Source organism: Anguilla anguilla, chromosome 2 (assembly GCF_013347855.1).
Source record: "Anguilla anguilla isolate fAngAng1 chromosome 2, fAngAng1.pri, whole genome shotgun sequence".
In the NCBI taxonomy this organism is placed as follows: domain Eukaryota; kingdom Metazoa; phylum Chordata; class Actinopteri; order Anguilliformes; family Anguillidae; genus Anguilla; species Anguilla anguilla.
In genome coordinates this window covers 36525668-36547146 of record NC_049202.1, presented here as the reverse complement: position 1 = coordinate 36547146, position 21479 = coordinate 36525668, and the positions used below count along the sequence as shown (strand labels likewise).

Genomic DNA, 21479 nt, shown 5'->3' with positions numbered 1-21479 from the left:
TATCACAAAAACTATTACACTACTAACTAATGCTTACATTACAGTGTGTGAAATATCCACATTATATAATACCACTAACCTATTTAAAGACACTCAGTTTCAAAAAATAACGTATTTAACTGAAATATTTTGAGCAGTAATACTTACATAGCAATGATGAAATTTTATCTATGTTCAGTAGGTAAAGACAGAGACAGTAAATCAATGACAGTTCTATCCGCTTCTGTTTTGCTCCAGAAAACGATGTCCGATAGGTCTATCAGCAAACGTATGGCTTAGCTATGCCCAGAAGTCCTCAATAATAATAGTATTTTCCAAGAAATTACCAAAAATCGTTGACAACGTTTCATTAGGTGCAACGTCTTTTACTGCTACCGCAGAGTGAATGTGATGATAAGAAAATTTTTGGATACGCTGACCTGTAAAATGCTATTCCAAAAGCAAAATTAGACATGTTATACATCGTTAGAAAGCTTATACTCTCACCTACTGAATAAATGAATTGTCAATCAAGCCAGGCTGTACTAAAAAGGGCGACAACGCCATGAACAACACTTGTGGTATTATTCACAGCTATTTTGGAAGGTACCCAGGCATCACAAATGCGTGTATATTACACAAAAGGTTGCCCAAGATAATATATGACCACTCAGCCTCAAAAGGAACATCTCTACATGTAAAACCAATGGTAAGGTTGTATATTTATTCAATATTTAGTCCCAAATATTGACTGTAGAATGACATGGTATAATTAAAAAAAAAAAACGTTTGTCTCGTATATTTTGTTATTTTGTTATTTCACTGCTGTATTGCCATATCTTAGGGCTAATGTCAGGTTTATCTTGTTGCTATGACTGAATACGATTTTTGAATGGTGAAGTAATATTTTTATGAAAGCCCAGATAGACAATATTGTCCATTATGTCTTGGGTCGGGGGTGTAGTTGCAGATCAGACTGTAGGGCGAGGGTGCGTGTTAAATGAACGACCAGAGCGACAATGGTGGCACTGCGAAACTCTGTATTCGGCATAGTTGTCGTGTATCGTTTACTAATGAAACTAAAACAAAGCGTTTGTTTTCTGTTTTTAACTGGTACTTTGGTTGCAATAGCACTGAATGTCTGAGTTCAGCTAGGGGCTTTGCACTAAGAGGTTAAAAAGATAACAGATGATGGCTACTCTTAAAAGGATGATAGCTACTCATTCAGCTGTCATTGTAAATGTAGCTCTTAAAGAGTGGGGTATTTTGAAAATTAAAAGCCATTTGTATAAAATGTGTATGAAGTATTTTATATGAATTTATTATGAAATCTATATGCAACATTCAGTGAAATGTTTTAGCTTTCAGTTAATGTCTAACAAGGAGAAGTGGTTTAGGTATATGTTCTTATGTTTCATACAGAGGGAAGCCATGAGAAACATGCCAGTTGGCAAATTTGTGGCCCTTATCATCTCTGTCCTTGTTAATGCCCTGGGTTCCTATGCGGGGAAGATCCTGGTGTTCCCAATGGATGGCAGCCACTGGGTGAATATGAATCTCTTAATTGAGGGACTCCATACCAGGAATCACAACATCACTGTAGTACGGTCTACAAGCAGCTGGCATGTCAAGGAGATGTCGCCCCACTACACCTCCATCACTGTCCCTCTTCCAGACATAAACATTGAGAACCAGGACTTCTTTGTGTCCTTTCTCAGCAAAATTCTGGAGATCCAGCAGAGAGGGGCATCAGTCCTGACATTCATCTCCTTCTATTGGGAAATGCTCACTGCACTGTCAGAGATTCACAGGCAAGCTAATCAGCTTGTAGTGGAGATGTTCAAGAACCAACAGCTCATGCAGAGCCTCCAGGATACCCAGTTTGACCTGGTTCTTATGGACCCAGGTCTGCCAGGGGGGGTCCTGGTAGCACACCAACTGCAGCTCCCCACAGTCTTCAATGTTCGCTGGATTACCAGTGGGGAGGGACATTTTATAGTTGCACCTTCCCCAGTCTCATAGGTTCCAACTTCTAGGTGTACAGTCCCAGATAAAATGAACTTCACTCAAAGAACAAAAAATATGTTCCACTACTTCCTCAACATCTGCATTGATACATTTGTAGTTAGTCCACATTAAAACAGACTGTGTACTCAGTACTTTGGACCAAATATCAACTTTTATCATCTCCTTCAGTCTATCGACATTTGGCTTATGAGGGTGGATTTTGTCTTTGAGTTTCCCTGCCCTACAATGCCTAATATCGTCTATATTGGAGGGTTCCAGTGTAGGCCAGCCAAGGCCCTGCCATCAGACCTGGATGAGTTTGTGCAGAGCTCTGGAGACCATGGGGTAGTTATCATGTCACTGGGGACACTAGTTAAAGGTTTGCCCACTGACATTACATCTGAGATTGCTGCAGCATTTGCCCAGATCCCCCAGAAAGTAATCTGGAGGCACATTGGGGAGCAGTCCCAGAACCTGGGGAACAACACACTGTTGGTGAAGTGGATACCCCAGAATGACCTTCTGGGTCATCCTAAGGTCAATGTCTTTGTGGCCCATGGAGGTACTAATGGAATTTATGAGGCTATCTACCATGGCGTACCAGTGCTTGGCATGCCGTTGTTTTTTGACCAGTTTTAGAACCTGTTGAGGTTGGAGGTTCGAGGGGCAGCTAAAGTTCTGGATGTGACTAAGCTTACCAGCCAGAGTTTCCTGCAGGCCTTGCAAAATATACTCCAGGATCCCTCATATCAAAGAAATATGAAGCGTCTCTCCAGACTCCACCGAGACAAACCCCTCCCCCCACTGGACAGTGCCTTCTTCTGGATCGAGTTCATCATGAGGCACAAAGGAGCGGCCCACCTGCGCACTGAGTCTAACAAGTTGCCCTGCCCTATTTACACTCAAATTTATCTGCAAACAAATGTGAAAATGAAAATAATTTAGTAGGTTGAAGTAACTTACGAATGGAAAGTGAAACTTGTTTCATCACATAAAAGAGATATTGACCACTCACTGTAGGCTACTAAACTGTAAATAGCAGGGTAGGCTATGATTATGTAAACTCATTATGATTATCAGTATTCTGGCATTTATGAATAAAGACAATTTTGGTAGTGGATTAACTCGTTTTTGTGATTTTCGTTTATCCACACATAAATCTATCCAAATGCACCAAATGTGCCCTGCTTTCAAAATAAATGAAAAGACGTAATTTGATTGGCTATGAGTGAATTCAGATGCAACACACCCACTGATAATGTATTTATCATAATCCAATATACTCATCATAATCCATAATAATCTCGCCTCTAGTCACAAAAATACCATCATTCAGTAGCCATGCCCAGTTCACCCGTATGCCGTGCCATTGACTGAACGCATGTGCCCCGCGACATTGATTCTGAAAACTACAGCCCTGAGAGTGAATACAAGGCCACCTACCTTTAAACTACCAACATTCAGGTTGACAGCCCTGGTGATCACGTCAAAGTTTTCCAGGGCCATAAGTATAAGAATTATATTCTCTAATCTTTTCTCACAACACCGATTCGATCATCACTTGGTATGTCCTAAAAACTTTGTCCTTACACAGATTTACCATATTTGACCTGCATTTTTTCCCAATTATGAATGCCCAATTGTGTTTGTTAGCCAAGCTCATTTCAAGCTCCCTGTCCCTGTCCGGAGGGTCTAGAGGAGCATGCACGTCTTACACGCAGGTGATGTCATCATCTGCTTCTTTTCACTCTCTAGTTCATCAGATAAGGTTGCACAGACATTGAGCTGGAGAAGGACACTTCATGTGCAACATTTTGAGACAGGCTGTGTACTTCCAAGTGACCGGATAGGGTCACTGGTATGTGATGAGACAGTTGTCCCACTGACTCAACCCCACACCCCCTCCCTGGGGAAAGCTACAGCAAAGTCTGCTTCACCCTGTGGGTCAGCTTGCAGGTCACAGTTGGCACTGCCACACTCTGATTTCAGAAAGACAAAGCTAGAGACACTTGGAAAAATGACATACCAACTACAGAAAAAATGTAGTCACTTATCAGAATGAAATATGGTTTGTAATTAGGGATAATCCCAGTCCAAGCGAAATTGTGATTGGTAAAAAGCCAGAGGATGGGGGAGGGGCTGTATTCTCGCAGCCTTGATAAAAGGGATGGGTCTCCTTTAAAATCAATGTGCCTTGATTGTTCTCCTCCCAGCCTGCTGGGAGCGCTGTTGAGGGGCGGGCTATGGCAGCCACGTGTCATGCCGCCCACCGCCACCTGCTCAGCCTCGAAATAACTCTTGAACTGCACCAGCTGGCCCACTTGGCCTAAAGGGGCTGCTCAGTCATAGTCACATGTCTCAGCGACAGACCCAGTGCTGACACATACTGCACATACTGTATCAACTGCCAGTCACTTACACAAAGAGCTGTATACTGTATTTGCATCTTGTACCTGTCCCTTTAAAAAGAAATAGAATAGACAAATGAATACTTTTGCATTTCAAACAGCCACCTGCCAGAATCAGAGCATCTGCAGCCTCTATCCTGTTCCTTGTGCATTCATGACATTGGAGTGAAATGGTTTCTAGTTTCCAGGTGTAAGTGGTTTTCAGTACTGAGTCTGCATTGGGAGATAAATGAATACATTGATTGTTTATGTTATATGGTGGGTGGCACGGTGGTGGGTAGCGCTGTCCCCTCTCAGCAAGAGTGTCCTGAATTTGAATCTGGCCTGGGGCTTTTGTCTGAGTACTCCGGTCTCCTCCCACAGTCTAAAGACATGCAGGTAGGCTAATTGGAGACTCTAAATTGCCCATAGGTATGAATGTGTGTGAGTAAATGATGTGTGTGCCCTGCAATAGATTGGTGGCCTGTCCAGGGTGTATTCCTGCCTCTCACCCAATACACACTGAGATAGGCTCCGGCACACATTGCCCCCCCCCCATGACCCTACTTAGGATAAGTGGATATAGATAATGGATGGGTGGATGTTAGCTGGCCATAAGTTACAGTTAAAATAAAATATATAATTGATCTGATGAACAATCATCAATTAAAAGCCAGATATGGCACAAAGTCTTTTTGCATTTTAAGAGAACTAAAAAATTCTGCATTGTATTCTGTTCTTAGCTGCTGGGCATAGACCTACTTTAACTGGGGGTGTGGTTGCAGTACATTCTACTGTGCTGCTATTTGCTTCTTTGGTCTCAGGTGCATTTTGTCAAATCGTGAATTCTGGGTGACCGAGAAAACCAGCAGGTTAAATTCTGCCCCATTCAAGCTGTGGACCTTAGAAACACTATCCATCAGGGCTGTTCAGGCAAACTGTTATCTCAACCTGCAGCCGTCAGATGACACTGCTGATAGGAAAGCCTAGCCCTATCAGACTGCACACCTTACTTTCCCATGGACTGTATTATGGTTATCCTGGAAGGTCTGCTATTGGGCCAAAAACATGTGAGTGAAAGACCTCTCATTAAGTTGGACAGATATTGCTTGCACCACCACTGGTTCTCCCCTCCACTCAAAGCTCAATACAAAGAGGCTTGTACAGGGTAGTCCAATCTGTGTAATTGTTTCAAAAAAGCAATAAAACAAAACATTTATTTTCAGGAACCTGTCAAAAGCAGTGAATTTTTAAATTTGATTTTGCTATGCTCAAATGTTCAAAGATTTCACATTTCAACTGAGTTTGAATTCACCCACCAGCCATAATAAATCATAATATGTCAATAGATTTAATCAATGCATGCTATCATTTGGGCTTTTTAGTAAAAGTGATTTGACTGAACTAAAAGCAGATGGCAACTAAGGACCAAGGTCAGTCACGAAAACATAATCTCATTGAGTCTGAATGAGTATGGATCCTAATCTTTTCACTTTGTAAAATTTCAGCGCCTCTGGAAAAAATGAGGTAGTAAATAAATCAGATGCCAAGGCAAGACTATACGGCAACAGATTAAAATGCAGATTATAGGCTATATGTTGCTGTGATGCATTAAATTGGCATTACAAAACTACTCTTTGACTGAGGGATTACCAGGATACTGTTATCCAGCTCAAGAAACAAGACTAAACATGCCCTTAAAACATGAACAGACAAGAGGTTTATTAATGCTACAAATAGTGACATTTGCTGATTTCTTTATGAATTCCAAAAAACAAAAACAAAAAACTCATGAATATCTCAAAAAAAAGATTCACAGTTCAAATGCCCAACACTGAATTGCCACAGGCTGTACACTTCAGTCTCAAACAGAAACATTCTCCCTTACACCTTATTGTAGCCATTTGATGCACATTAGACAACCTCCCATTCATTCACCATTTTACTGAGCACCCACTGCTGAGAATACAGACCATTCATAATGGACAAAGTATTTTCAAGATACTGTTTAATCTGAGGCAGGCTGACATCATTCCCCATTGACATTGATTGTCAATAATTAGAACCTCTCGTGTCAGTCACATAATGTCATCAACCAAAGAGGATCCAGACAACACACCATAATTATGCCCCTTTGGGTTATTTAAACTGTGATGCACTCACTTGCAGTTGAAAACTAGAGGAACACCTAGATAGCTGCTTGCTGCTATTCGACAGTCTCAAGTGACCAGAGGCTTACAAAGCGACTACTTGTTAATCAGCTGAAGCAGACTGCTCTTACCGGAGAGGCCATTAGTGAATCAATTTTTTAAATTGAACAAAAGGGAAAGGCAATTTTCTTTTGCAAGATTTGGAAAAAAAATGACTAAACCTTCAATTCCTAATGTGCCTTAATGGCATAGCAGTTTTAATGCATTTGGCCATTGAACATTACAAAACAGAACTGAGAATAGATCGCCCTTTCCACACACTCTAGCTAATCACACTAGTCTATAGACTGGCTGCTAACTTAAACCATTTAAAAAATATTGACAGAGACCTGATCCCCCTGATCTCTCTCTCTCTCCACTGCTTTTTTAAGGTTTAATGACCAAAGGTTTACTCCAGGATACCCTGGGGCACATTCTGATCTCCAAGAGGAGAAAAGGCTTATAAGTTCCAATGCAGGTGTCACAAAAATCCACCACATGAAAAGCTCATTGCTATGCATAAAGACAGCCATTTCATGCACAGTAAGTGGACTTTTACATTAAATATTCATCATACATTGCCTGAATAGCCTGAAGCTCAACATTGTCATTATTGAACTTGTACTGTTCATGAAAGATACATGCATATGCGAGCACACAACTACAATCAAATTCTATTTTAGTTGCAGAAACATCTGATCTGAGTAGATTTAGTATGAGAAGAGATGTCAGCAGTTGTTAACTGAAATCTAAAGATGAAGAAGTCATCATGGCTACCCTTTGTCACTGCAACTGTAACAACAGCAGGAAAACATCAAAATGTTAAAATGTCACAATTTTTGTTTCCTTTTAGGGAGACGATTTAACAGGAGAACATTATTATAATTGAGTAAGGTAATGGCAACAAGCTGTTGAAGCTTGGTAGGGGAGAGTGGGGCAAAACCTAACACAGGATAAAATGTAACACAGACTTTTAAGTAGACGTATCAAGCTTGTACTTTTAGTCAGATAGCGAGTGAATGCTATGTCCCAGAAATTTCATTGTGGTGTGTAATAGTAGCCATGGATGTATGTTGTTTATATATAAAAAAAGATTCATTTATTTCAAGTAATATTTTCAGAATTGAGCCAAATACAAAAACCTTTTGTTATTTCCCTACCCTCCCCTACTGTATAGTGTATTATCTTACAACAATTTTAACAAACAGTATACATTACATAATACAATTTTAACAAGAATTATTTATAGTTCTTATTTAGTGATATTAGTAATGGCATAGTATAGCATTGTTTAGACTCCATATTATTCAACAATATAAACTGTGGAAAATAATAGTAGATTAATGTAAATCAATATAGCAATCCCAATACTTGCAATGTTCTGGCCTACAGTAACTCTACCAACATGACATTTAGGATGGCATAGGGAATTTATTTTACTGGAAAAATATTTCACATGTATGCATTATTATTATAAGATATTAATCACATAATGAGAAATTGTGCATTTATGACATTTGTTTCGCAGTATTCCAAACAAGATCCAAATCACCATATAATGTGTACTTTATAATTCATTCAAAAATGAAAAATAAAGAAACAACGGCCTTTAAATTTGCCTTATTGTAATACAATCATTTACCCAAAAGAAACCAAAGTTGGTCATTCATTTTAGGCTATACACAAAGCTAAACCAAAAACCTCCCAAGGCTAAAGATCTAATAATGAACACAAAACCCATCATGCATGGATTAACGCAAAGCCTCCTGCAAGATAACATTGATCAAACATACCTCCTTTGAAAACCTAAAGGGTGGCATAAAACATTAAGTGAACCTTAATGTGCGTGTTCACTTTGAAAGCTGTTGAAAGTACTGGAAGAATAATGTTTAAACACTGAAATTATTAGCACTGTGCTAAGTGACATAACCGGCCTAATCACAGTAGTGTCTTGTCTGTGGATACATGCAGAGAAATGGCGACTAATCTCTGTCAGTGCTCGAGCACCACCGAGGGACACGGTCTCCCGGGCAACCGTGGAGGCTATTTTAAGACATCTGTGTGCTCCAAGCCCAGCCAGCCTGGGTAATGTGCTGCCTTTTGCAGTGTTGGGTCTGGTTCCCTACTGGTCCAGCTGTCTGCTCCTAGAAAATGCGACATTTCTTAATTTGGTTTTCCAAAAAGGATTTATATTGGAAAAGACCTTTCAGTAAACTTGAAACTACATTTGAGTTTTCAGTGTCGTGAACCCCCCCCCCCCCCTCTTTCAGCACACGGCTAAATAATGTATGTTTCATTAGATACACAAACTGAACATGGAGACAGGATAATTGCCAAGCACTTGACAAAATAAACATTAGTCTTTGAAGTGCGATATTGGAGGGAATGACCCATGGCACAATAATAATACATAAGACCAGGAAAGCAGAATTATGAGTCAGAGTTGGCATTATGTGCACTGTAACATCTACCTACAATACAGGAGACCTCCCTGAAAGACAAACAATAGTCTTCAGGTCATTGGCGAAAGCTATTGTTCCATTCTGTGCTCCGCTTTTGCATGATTCATTGATTATTCTAACACTGAGAGGTCCACAAATTACCATGCCCAAGTGCATCATTTGCATTGACATGCACTGCAGATTTTAATTGCCATTCATTTATGTTACTAATTTAATTTCTGCGCCATGGGGGGAATGTTTTTTAGTCAGCCTTTATATATTTTTAATCAAAAGATGTGACTGTCCACTAGATCCTTTGTTTCTCGTGGCACATTCCCACATTGAGCGACTATGACTTCATTAAAATGTTCTTAGGCAGGAGTAAACAAAATGTTCTCCTTTGCAGCACATATGCAGATCAGCCAGTATAGTTGTACTAAGAGAGAATCTGTGGCTACGAGTGATTGTGCGGCTATTTATTATGTGGAACAGCAAATCTGATAACCTCTTCACTGCTGCAAAATTACAAAATTATTGACTTTTTTCTCAAGACCTTTGTTTGCCATAAACAAAGAATATGGAGCTCATTCACAGAAAAAAAAAATATTTTCAATTAAGCTTTTGTGTGAAAATTGTATTAAAAACATGTATAGATTTCAGACTGTTTCTAGGGCAATGGCATTATCTCCAGAACATTGTTTATCTCTTAAAACCCGAACTTCTCAATGTGACCTTCTAAGTAGGGAATGCCAGAAGGAGGAAAGAAGAGTGAGGGCAGTGCTGTGACCCATGCAAGGACAAGCAGCAAGCAAGAATAGTATTGTGGGTAATGAAGTCCTTTTGTTAGATAACAGACAGTGAGCACTTTCAGTCTTTATCTTCTAAAGAACTGCCATAAACTGGGCATTCATGTGGTCAATGAAGACTATAAGAGGGCAGTACATGTTATCTTTGTTTAAAAAATATATTTTAAAAAGATAACTTCTTACCTATGATACAAATTATTACTTTGGGTACAAATGCCAGCAGGTGAGTAGGAGACTCAGACTGGCACATGGTGAAAAATTGAGCAGGGCACCAATCCGGGGAATAAAGCTTATAGCTGAAGTTTTAGCCACTCCATCATAATCAAATGTGCAAAAATGCAGATAGTTTAAAACCAGGTCATGTGCTCAAAGCTTGTTTTTTGGATCAATGCCATACAGGCGCAGTCTCTATTTACAAGTCTGCATGTCGTCTGGGAGGTTTACACTATCAGTGTCATCCAGTCCACATGTTATAAATGTCAATGTACTGGCGCGGCACGTTGTGTAACCTTCAATCGTTTTGAAACATGGACAAAATGGAAAGCACACAGCCACGGTATAGGCATGGAGCTTGAACCCTGCAAAAGTCTAGCTCTAGTCTAGCTGAAAGTTTTTTTTTATTGTACCTTCATGTCACCCATGTAGTCTTTTTTGTTCAAATTCAGATTGTGCAGTACATCAAGCTGTCAACACAAGCACAAAAAGCTATAGCTGGATCATTCCATTCAAATTCATTGAGCTAGCCATTAATCTTCATACTGTCACATGCTCATTCACATGTAACTCAAAACACCCACTTTGCTTGTTTTCCTCCATTCTCATCCACTCTTCTAACATCTTTCAAGCACTTTCATGTTACACTTGTATCTCCTCCCATCACTTATACTGCACTTGTATCATTATCTTGATGTTGTAGCTCATCGTCATGCCTCCTAGTTTGACTCACCATAGCTTTCTGACCTAGCCTATGCTTACTGAACTGGATTTAATGTGTTCATGGCTATGGATAACTGTTACATAATGAGTATTGTACCTCATTGGACCTGTGTTTTGTAGTTGTTCCAATGACCTTCAGCATGCACTTATTGTACGTTGTTTTGGATGAGCCATCAATTGTAAATCGCTATATAAATGCAGTCCATTTACCATTTACAAAAAAGCGTCTGCCAAGTTAATGTAAACTTGCATTTTCTTCTCCTCCAGAGGATAAGACAAGAAGGTAACTGGACCTCTTGTTCACACGAGACTGCTGTCTTAATCTGTCCATCACCCCTCCTGACCTGTATATACTCTTTCACCCCTTTCTACCGCACTGTCTGCTTCACTCCTACCTCACCACCCAGTCTCCATCCAGCTGTCAGCCTGTTTGTCCTCCAGCCTTTTCACAGACACTGACCTCTGCTTCGCTTTCTCAGGCATACAAACACACAATGATACCCTATTCCGTGGAGCCTCATCCCTGTTTGACCTCCCTCCATTTAATTTACTGCTTGTCCAGCTTCTCATTTCAGTAATGGTGTCTCTGCCACAGCCTTCAACCAGCTTATGCCAAAGTTCTGATAAAGAAAAAAACATTCATGATCCATCATCAGACTCTGCCCAGTTCTGCCCAGCTATCGGTAAACCTTTCCTATTGTTCAAAAAGAAACACATTCTGAACTGAACACTCACACAGTAAATATTGACACTTCTGTGATTTTTAACAAGGTGGGTACATGATTCTCATGTGTTATCTCAATATACTGAGGATCTCTGGCCTTCTCATCACCTCAAGTTTTTTCTCTTTTTTCCTCTCTGCTGTACTGTCAATTCTTAGAGAAGTTTTGTTCAGAAGTTCTGTTCCTACCCCCATCCCCCCTCTTATATTTCTTAGGATGCCACAAGGTTTAGTCCTTAGGTAATTTCTATTCTCCTTCTACAGCTCCAGTTGAAACACCTCAGTGTAATTCATGGCTCCCAATGGGTTGCAGTCTTACTGTATGACACTCAGCTCTTCGTCATTATATAAGTTCTCCTCACATGGCAGGATGATTTGTTCATATCGTCACCAGCTTCATCGGCCAAGGATCAACCTTTTCAGTAGAGATATTTTCCTGGATTTATGTGTAGAGAACATGACTGCACAAACTTCCATCTGGCCTCTCTTCATGTCCAACATTCTCCCTCCTTCCTTCAGACAAGCTACCCTTTACAACTCATAATGCAACATAATGCAAATACGACCTCAAGCCATTGGAGCTCAATCAATAGAAGTGCCATTAATTACAGCAGGGGTTCACAAATTTTAGTACAGGCATCCCTGGGGGTCCATGAAAGAATCTCAGGGGGTCCTCAGCAATATTTCATAAAGGACATATTTCAGGAATTGGTGAAATGTATTTGCATTGCATAAACAATGACATACTGTATCTACATCTGCTTTTCCAGATTATTTTTGAGTGTGTAGTTAGAATGGTGGAAGTAAATATGTTTTTCTGACTTCTATTTTTATAAATCACTGGCAAATCCAGGGGAGTTCATAACACCCTCACCCTCTAGTTGACAGTTCATGCCCCCCAGTCTGCAGTTCTATATACAGTATGCATGTATCTCAACATTATTTTGACATACCTCCATACGCTAATACAAGAAATAGCCATTACATTGCAGCTTGTGGGTGCTGGATAAAGGTGTCCAAGTCCACCATTTTACTTATTGACCCACTCATGTAATAAAGACTATTTGACATAAGTATTTGTATTTACGTTTGTGCTCAACTCAACAAGTTTCCTTGTCCAGAAAGCTATTCATACACTATAGAGAAGCCACTGATTGTGACATTAATTTGTACATCATGCTGCATATACTGTATATTATCCATGCTTTCTGTATGCTGGAGTTCATCTGGTCACATACAGTAATTATGCAGGGCAATTTTCAGAAAAATAAAACCTTTTAATGTTCTGTCAATTAAAAAAAGACAACTGTGCTCCAGATACCATCTTTGTCTTTTTTCTTTTTTTCTTGTTCCAGGGAAATTTATTGGCTTGGTTTGCAAGTTGGGGTACTAACTTAAGCAGAAGTATGGGTTTAGAGCCAGTGAGTTTAGTTAAATCGAGGGTGTCTAATCTTGTCCAGGAAGGGGGTGTGGGTGAAGACTCATTCTAGCACTTAAATGCTTTTGTAGCATACGGTCCATTGGAATGGATTTGTCTCGGCCACGCCTACCGGTGGAGAGAACACACACACCTTGGTTGTGATAGCTAATCAGCCCAGGTGCTTAAAGGTGTGTTCTTCTCCACGGTACGGGGCCGAGACCGGGAGTACACACCGAGAGTGCAAGACAGCAAGTCTGTTTTGAGTTTCATTTGTCAGAGTACTGCAAGACGGGAAAAGAAACACCACCGAAAAGCAGCAAGGCTGGTCAGCTGGAAAGTTGGCCAGCTAGGAGCAGAAAGCTGAAAAGCTGTCACTCCGTTTTACTTTCCTTTGTCTTTGTTATTTTGGTTTGATGTTTTAGTTTCTTGTTTTCACTTGGAACCCTTGAGAGGGAAGGGTGAAGATGTTGGTTTATTTGATTTTGTGTTGATGTAGGTGCGTTCTCTCTCTCTCCATGTGGAAAATGACGGTCCACTCCTGGAACTACCTCATCTTCCTCCCAGGGGTGTCACACCAGCATGCGACAGTTTTATTTAGCAAATCAAGGTCTTGATTTTAGACCATAATTAGTTGATTAGCTGGATCAGTTGATTCACGCTGGGCCAGAGGAAACGTGCACGCCATCTACTCTCAGATTGGTCACCCCCAGGTTATATGAACTGAGAAGAACTGCAGGCTAAATGCACATGGTGTGCAGTACATCATTTGTTTTTTGACAAGCATAATTTTAACAAGCTTGACAGATTCACAACAATGACAATGCTTAGGTTTCATCCAAAACAGATGGGGAGACGTTGAAAAAAAGTGTTCAATCATCCTGCCAAACTCCTGTTTCTCCTCTACTCTTCCGAAACCACAGCAGCTGTGTAGCAGTTTACCAGTGCACAATAATGTTTCTGAGCTTTTCTTCTCCCTTTTGGTTTTTGCTTCTGCTCCCTGACTTGCATGTGCACTTTTATAAGGAGCAATAGGAACAAAAAGCCAGTTTGTTCAGTTCCATCTTGTCAGTTTCCGGTCATTACCAGGTCATTAGTAGACTTCCTTAAGCTTCGAAGGCTGAAGCAGCACTTGTAATTGACCGAGTTCTGTGTCTTGCATGAACACACACCTGACACACACTGTCTGGCTGTCTAAAGCCGCTTTTCCACCGCATGGTACCGGCTCAACTCGACTCGACTCTACTCGCTTTTGGTACCAGGTACTTCATTTTCCACTGCAGATAGTACCCCTGTCAATGTAGCTGGTCGTCATACCGACGCCACAGGAAACTGCCGTGACGTCATCTTCAACGCGACACACACAGGAACAATAGAGGATATCGAAGGGATGGTGTTCTTGATTCTCGGTATGTGGCTGTTTGTCACAGCAAGGAGATGCATTTTGTTTCAGAAGAGGCTGAAGGCAGTAAGATAAAAGACTGCTGAAAAAAACAGGAGAGTTTGGGAAATCCTACATCAGAGCTCAGACGATGAGATGACTCTGATTGCTCAAAGGCGACGCAAGAGGATAAGTGAGGATTCTCTCTGACCAATCAGTGGTCTGCAGTGTTTTCACATCACCTTTTGGTATCACTTCAGTTCGCTTGGAACCTCAACGGAGGTGATACCAAAAAAAGCACCAGGTACCAGGTACTATCCACAACTTTTGCCCGATGGAAAACCAAAAAAGTCGAGTAGAGTCGAGTGGAGTTGAGCCGGTACCATGCGGTGGAAAAGCAGCTTTAGGTAGCAATCCCATTTCTGTTGGGCTAGGCCCCATGCAATGAAATCTGGCTTCCTGACCACAGTAGAACAGTTGCTCCTTCGCAGCATGGGAGCACACAGAAATGATCATGAATAGACAGGGACCTTACATCAAAGCTTCCAACTCTGGGAGGGGGTGAGGAGGGCACATGAAACGTCATTAACAAAAACAACAGGAAACAGCTCTGTAGGGAGAGCCGCCCAACCCCAGAAAATACTGTAGTGTGCATCTGAATTACAGTTTGAGAGCGTGGACACTTTCCCTCCCCTCTCTTTCTCTCTCTCTCTCTCTCTCTCCACGGAGCGAATCACTCACTGCACAATTCCACCCAATCAAGGGATCAAATATTATTGCTTTGTGCTTCTGAGATTCTCATGCAGTGTGTGGCTTGATTCGATTAAGGGAACACATCCAAGAGCTCGTCACTCCCAATGTCCTTGGGAAGCTTCTAGACTGAGCAATCTCCCAACTGGCATGGCTCAGTCTAATAAGTGGCAGGACAGTGAGCGGGGGTAATTGGATTCCCTGACAGACCAGATAAAGTCTGGGGTGCCACCACATCCACCCCCTGACAGCACACACACACACACACACACATATATATATATACAGACACATACAAACATAAACACACACACAAATACCCCACCCCACCCTAGAACCTCTCTTTCATAGGCATACTACAAATACTGTGGAGTTTGGAGCCCAACATTTTGATACATGGAGTGAAAATAATGTAAAGGCTTTACAAACAACATGCATGCAATTAGATGTCCAGACAAACTTATTTGCATTCTTTAAGACCAGAATAATTTTGGAATTTAAAGGGGCTATGGGAGGGAATTAGATGTATTGCTATGGGGTGAACACACCCACATCATTTTCACAAATGATCAGGGAGATTAATTCAATCAGGAAACTAATTGGGTTGTCCTATGGTTGTTAATACAAGGTCCACAAGTTAATTATTTTCTGATTAACAGTAAATCTATGCAGTCTGTGTACATGTAGATGCACTTGCATCTGTTTGTTTATATATCAAACACGCATATATTACTGTGCATACGTCTGTGTGTTTATATATGACAAATGCATGTATAACTGTACATGCATCTGTGTGTTTATACATCAAACACGCATGTATGACTGTACATACATCTGTGTGTTTATATATGACACATGAATGTATAACTGTACATGTATCTGTGTGTTTACACATGAAGCACGCATGTATGACTGTGCATACATCTGTGTGTTTATATATGACAAATGCATGTATAACTGTACATGCATCTGTGTGTTTATACATCAAACACACATGTATAACTGTACATACATATGTGTGTTTATATATCAAACATGCATGTATGACTGTACATGCATCTGTGTGTTTATATGTCAAACATGCATGTATGACTACATGCATCTGTGTGTTTATACATCAAACACGCATGTATAACTGTACATACATCTGTTTGTTTATATATCAGACATGCATGTATAACTGTACATACATCTGTTTGTCTATATATGAAACATGCATGTATGACTGTGTATGCATCTATGTGTATTTGTATGTGTGTTTGTATGTGCACATTGCTGTTTGTGTGCAGCAGAGTGTTGGTGTCTGTGTTCGTTCAAGTGAAAGGGTGTATATGCAATAACCTCCAAAATAAATGGCACCCTTGATAAAGATGAGGAATTTTATACAGGCTTTTTAAATTTTGTTTATTAAGGGTGGCCATAATTTTGGAGATGACTCTATAAGTGCGTGGTTGTGTTTGTGTTCATGAGTATGTTCCGTGCAGGTATCTCTGAGTACAGTATGTGTGTGTTCATGAGTACACTACTGTCTTTGCATGTTTGCATATGTGTTGGAGGGATAACTGCACCAGTAAAAAAAGATTATTATGTTCAGGGATCAATGTCTACGTTTCATTACATTGTCAAATAACATTTCCCTGATGACCATATGCTTTTAAAATATACAAATAATGTATTACCTTACAGTAAATTTCTAATTTCAATTATTCAATTCCTACTTTTTACAATCCTGTGTATGCACTAATATAGCATTGCAAATTAAATATATTACAAGCATACGGGATACCACTGAGTGCCTGGATATTGGTGACTGCAATCATGATATACTGTACAATACCTTATCAAATACATCTTTCAGATAATGTGCTGCTGGTCACAGTCAATTTTCAGAGTCACCAACCATTCTGTTATTCTGTAATGTGTGAATCTGATTTAAAAAATAGAACATTGGCATTTTACCTTGGATGATACTACACAGATAAAATTACACAGGTACTCATGCATCTCTACGGTCTGCCAAGAAGTTATTATAAAGCTGGCAAAGCAATTTAATTCTTAGTAGGAGGGAATTAAACGCAAGTACTGCTTTTTAAACTATACACAACGTTACAGTAAACCCTAAAGGTATACCTGTGTCTTCTGCTGTTCATGCTTCTGAGCTTTAACATTTGCCTAATATTTCAGCAATTACTGTAGAAAACAACAATCTGAACTGCAGCCTAAGCACCTTATTGCTCACAAGTGTATTACTCATGAATCTGTTTATTAGAGTGAACCCCCCCCCCTGCACCAAAAAAATAAATATACTGACTCTAACTTCTATGCAGGTATACCCTATCATAGTGAGGACGTGCAAGAAAACAACAGAATTGTTTCAGTTATCTGTTTCAGAAGGGGACTTGAACAATAGGTGAGAATCGACAACAAGCAAACACTTCAGTCCCTGGGTATTTGGTGGCAAATGGATGCAATCTCCCATGAGTAGTTTTTTTCTTTTTTTTTTGCCCGCACAAACAAGGGAGTCCTCCTACACAGAAGCTACACTATTCATTGCATCTCACTGAAACAACTAACAGCTTAACCAAAATGTTCTGGAATCGAGAATGTAACTGGCTTCTGCTTGTTTTCAAGATTCTTGTTTCTAAGGTGACAGAGCGTAATTATTAAAACAATTGCTATACTTTTCTGATTGTCATATGAGCCTACATGCATAATATTTTTTTATTTAGCAACAAATCAATATAAATCTGTGTTTGTTAAAATGTCTTTGTCCCAGTCAGGCTAGACTATCAATCTTTCAGAATAAATGTAAGAAATATAACCAACCTGAACTTTATTTTTTGCTGTGCAAAAATTCAGTTTTAAGACTATGACACAACCACTAAGAAAACTGCAGTCACAGCATCTTTCCTCTTATTACTGCTGGGGTTTCCTCCGGCAAATCTTTTTTAATTCATTATGAAAATAACAGCATAATAGCAGCCTCATCGAATATACAGTTTTCATTGCTTTGGGTGGCAAAAGTATTTAAACAAGAAGCACAACAACCTTCAAGTGAAGAAACAAACACAAAACTAGAGCAGATTTTCCTTGGAACGAATCATTCTCCAACTATTCAAAGATTAAGAGCAAAACACATTGCCACAGCTTAAACATCAAGGCTAGACAACACGCTTTAAACCTTTTAATTCTGGTGAGCATTCATTTGGTGCTAGCAAATGCTCGGAAGCGGTACTTACGGGTGCCGTCGAACCTGGTGGCGATGGTGTCCAAAAACGTGTTCTGGGGCGCCAACAGGCCCTTCATCACCGGCATCTTGCCCTGGGTGGAGTAGCAGTGCCAGGTCCTGCAGGCTTACTCCATCGCAGAAGAAGCAGGGGTCCGACAAGGAGGAGGGTTTGGGGGAAGGGGGCGGAGGGGCAAGTGCGTTGGGCTGCAGGGTAGTTTCAGTCTGGAGGCAAAACTACATTTAAAAAAAGGTCCCGTGCCCACACAGTGCCCGGCTCTCCTTCACCTCATTCCCAGGTAAAGAGCTGTTCTTCCGATCCTCTCTTCACTCAGGTCCCTTAGTGCAGGTCACTGGCTACACAAGAGATGGGCACAGGCTGCCCGACACCCATTGGACCCAGTGGTGGAAACTTGCACGCAGGAGAAAAAATCCATGCAATTGCCATGTCTGCAAATGTATCTGTTGTCTCTCCTTTACTCTCTCTCTCCCTCTCTTTCTCTCTCTCCCGCTCCCCCCCCTCTCTCTCTCTCTCTCTCTCACTGAAAAGCTGGTAGAGCAGAGCAGAGCAGCGGAGTCTTCTTTCTGCCTCGCTCTCCCCTCCTCACTCTCCACTCCCACTTTCATCCTGTAGTTTCCAGCCAATGAGACCGATTCACACTCTCACACTTCTCTATAGAAACCCGTCCTCATTTGGGCGATGCCGGTAACAGCAGCACATCTTCCTTTTGCTAATACCGCTGCAACTACTGACAGTATTTGCACTCTAAGAAAATCACCGAGGACAACGCTGAGGCAAGATCTGCATCACACTGAAACTATTATTTGTCGAAAATTAAACAAGATTTCCACCAATAATAAAGCAGATTTAACTGTGTTGCTGCTTATTTTGAATTTAGGTTTTCCTTGGGAACATTTCCTGTCCTGAGGGAGTCTGAACTACACAGCACTTCCTCAAGCCCAGTTCAGTGGTGTCTTTCATTTCTTTTCAATCTTCATACAGGGTGCATACTTCTCTGCCTTTTGGCTTTTTTCTCATCACATACTTCCAAATAAAAATCCTGTCTTATGTGATGAATAAGGATTAAATAGATAAAACATGCAGCGTAGGTTTTTAAAAAACATTTTTGGTTAAGAATTGAAACTAATCACTAAATGCACTGAAAGGATCTTAATTCACCCTGAGCCCATGCTAAATCCCCTAAACCCAGATTTTGCTCAAGTGTAAGTGCAAATTCACTCAACTCAAAAAGATCTTTCAGCAAGTTTTCTTTTACGGGAGGACCATACATAAAGGCTGGATTTTCAACAGCAGTTCATTTTCTTTCAGCCATGCACATTGACAATTTACAATTTAGTCATTTAGCAGGAGCTATTAGCCAAAGTGACTTACAAACGTGCATTTCACGTGGTATGACAAGTTGGATCTGTCTTCAACCCCTCCAGGCCATTCACTCTAATCAATTTTTAATGGGCCTCATTATACTGTCTTCTTGTTACGTGTCCACCTCCTTTTGTCAATGGTAAAGCGACAAATCCATTATGGATAGCCCTTTCCCCCCTGCACATATGCTCCTGCGAGTAATGGAGCCCCAGCTGTAATTAAATAGATTGCGCGGGGCACCCTTGTGTGTAACTGGAGTTGCCCCGTCTGTCCAGGGTAACTCAGGCTGGTGCTGGAAGCTCCATGACCTCACATTCCCCTTGTCCCCTAAATGAATTGGTAAAAACTCCCCAGTTGGGACTGCCAGATCAAAATGAGAAAGTTAGCAATCGTCCTCCAATGTACCCGGCCTAACTGATGCACCGATTGGTCTCTATGCTTGCAGCCACAAGGGAGAGAATGTAGCCATAAGTTGGCTCACCTATATGACAGATCTACCAATCTTCTGCTACTGGGCCTGTGGTCAGGAGGAGTGCGGTGACGAGGGAGGAACTTGGGGGAATTGGAAGGACAGCCCTGTCCCTGAGTGAGGAAAGAAACAATAAGTGTCATCCATGCTGTGCTTACAAAGGCCAGTTATGGATGCAGCTGGACTGCAAGTGATAAAAACAACCACACCAGCAACGTTCTTCACCCAGTTGTTTGCTATGATGACTACAGCGTTCAGGTATACGGCTGGCCACGCTCATTCGGCTCTCTTTTTATTGGTGGTCTGTAAAGCGGATAGTTAAATCAAAGGGGAGACCACCGCTGCAGATAATGGAGAAATCGAGACACAGCATTTCAGGCTGCAACAAAGAGTTGACATTATCCCTAGATGAAGCACTTCCTGGGGCTCAGTGTCTATCATGTAACCAGTAAAGCGCTAACCCCTGGCATTCCGCTGCAGAATTCATTTCCCATCGATGTCATGCGCACCCGACATCCTCATCCTCGTGACGACATTTGGGGCTTTCCATCACAGCCCCCGCGGCCTCCGTGCCGCTCTCTCTCTCTTCCGGTCCCCTAATGATATCCTCCTGGCGGGGCGAGTGAAAAATGACAGCGGCTAACCGCGAGCTCCTCGGAGAGCGGTGATAAAGGACCCCATCAGCCTCCTCCCCGTTATCGCAAAGATATTTTCGCGGAGGACACGCGAGACAGAAGCCCGCCATTCTCAAGAAACATTGGGAATGCATCATCCCGCAACTGGAGGTCTCATCTCATTCGTTTCTCATAGCACTATATCAGCAATGTGCAAATCACAAACCCAACACATTTGGATCTTACAGTCCATCCATAAGTAATTGAAACTGTATCTCCATATTGGAGTGCCTACAGGAAAAAGGTGAGAGTTTTTAGACACTATACATTTTAATAAACCAGGGGCACTTAGCTGACCTAAGTCATCTAATGGGTATGCACGTACTATACATTATGCATCCTCTTCATCTTTCACTGGGAAACTTTCAACCAGGAACCATGTTCAACACAGTTGATTGGGGATTGTTGAGAGAGAATGGCATGCCACAGCCCTTGTATCACACAGAATCTTCACACACACACACACACACACACACAGGGAAAGTGAAACATACACAGACAGACTGTTACACACAACCAAGGGGACGTTAGGCAAGACCATTATGTCTATGAGGAGAGAAGAAAACTCTTCTTAAAACCTTAAAAGGCTTGTATAATACCCATAATTCCGGTCTGTCACATATTTTGTTAGCAGTGAATATGTTATTATACTGAATACATTTTTCAGAAAGGAGCATGGATGCAACACTCTGAGCAGGACAAAGGAATTCCT

The 21479-nt window shown here is 41.0% G+C and overlaps 1 protein-coding gene and 1 pseudogene across 1 annotated transcript in view; one reads left to right on the top strand and one right to left on the bottom strand.

Moving 5' to 3' along the window:
• The window catches only part of kcnh4a (potassium voltage-gated channel, subfamily H (eag-related), member 4a), a 70830-nt gene extending 51985 nt beyond the window's left edge, over positions 1 to 18845 (bottom strand). Inside the window, exon 1 of the mRNA XM_035406784.1 lies at positions 18254 to 18845. Within this exon, the coding sequence (XP_035262675.1) occupies positions 18254 to 18329 (76 nt within the window). The 5' untranslated portion in view covers positions 18330 to 18845. The remainder of the gene's footprint in view (positions 1 to 18253) is intronic.
• LOC118220747 lies at positions 1615 to 4316 on the top strand (annotated as a pseudogene).
• Positions 18846 to 21479: the final 2634 nt, after the last annotated feature.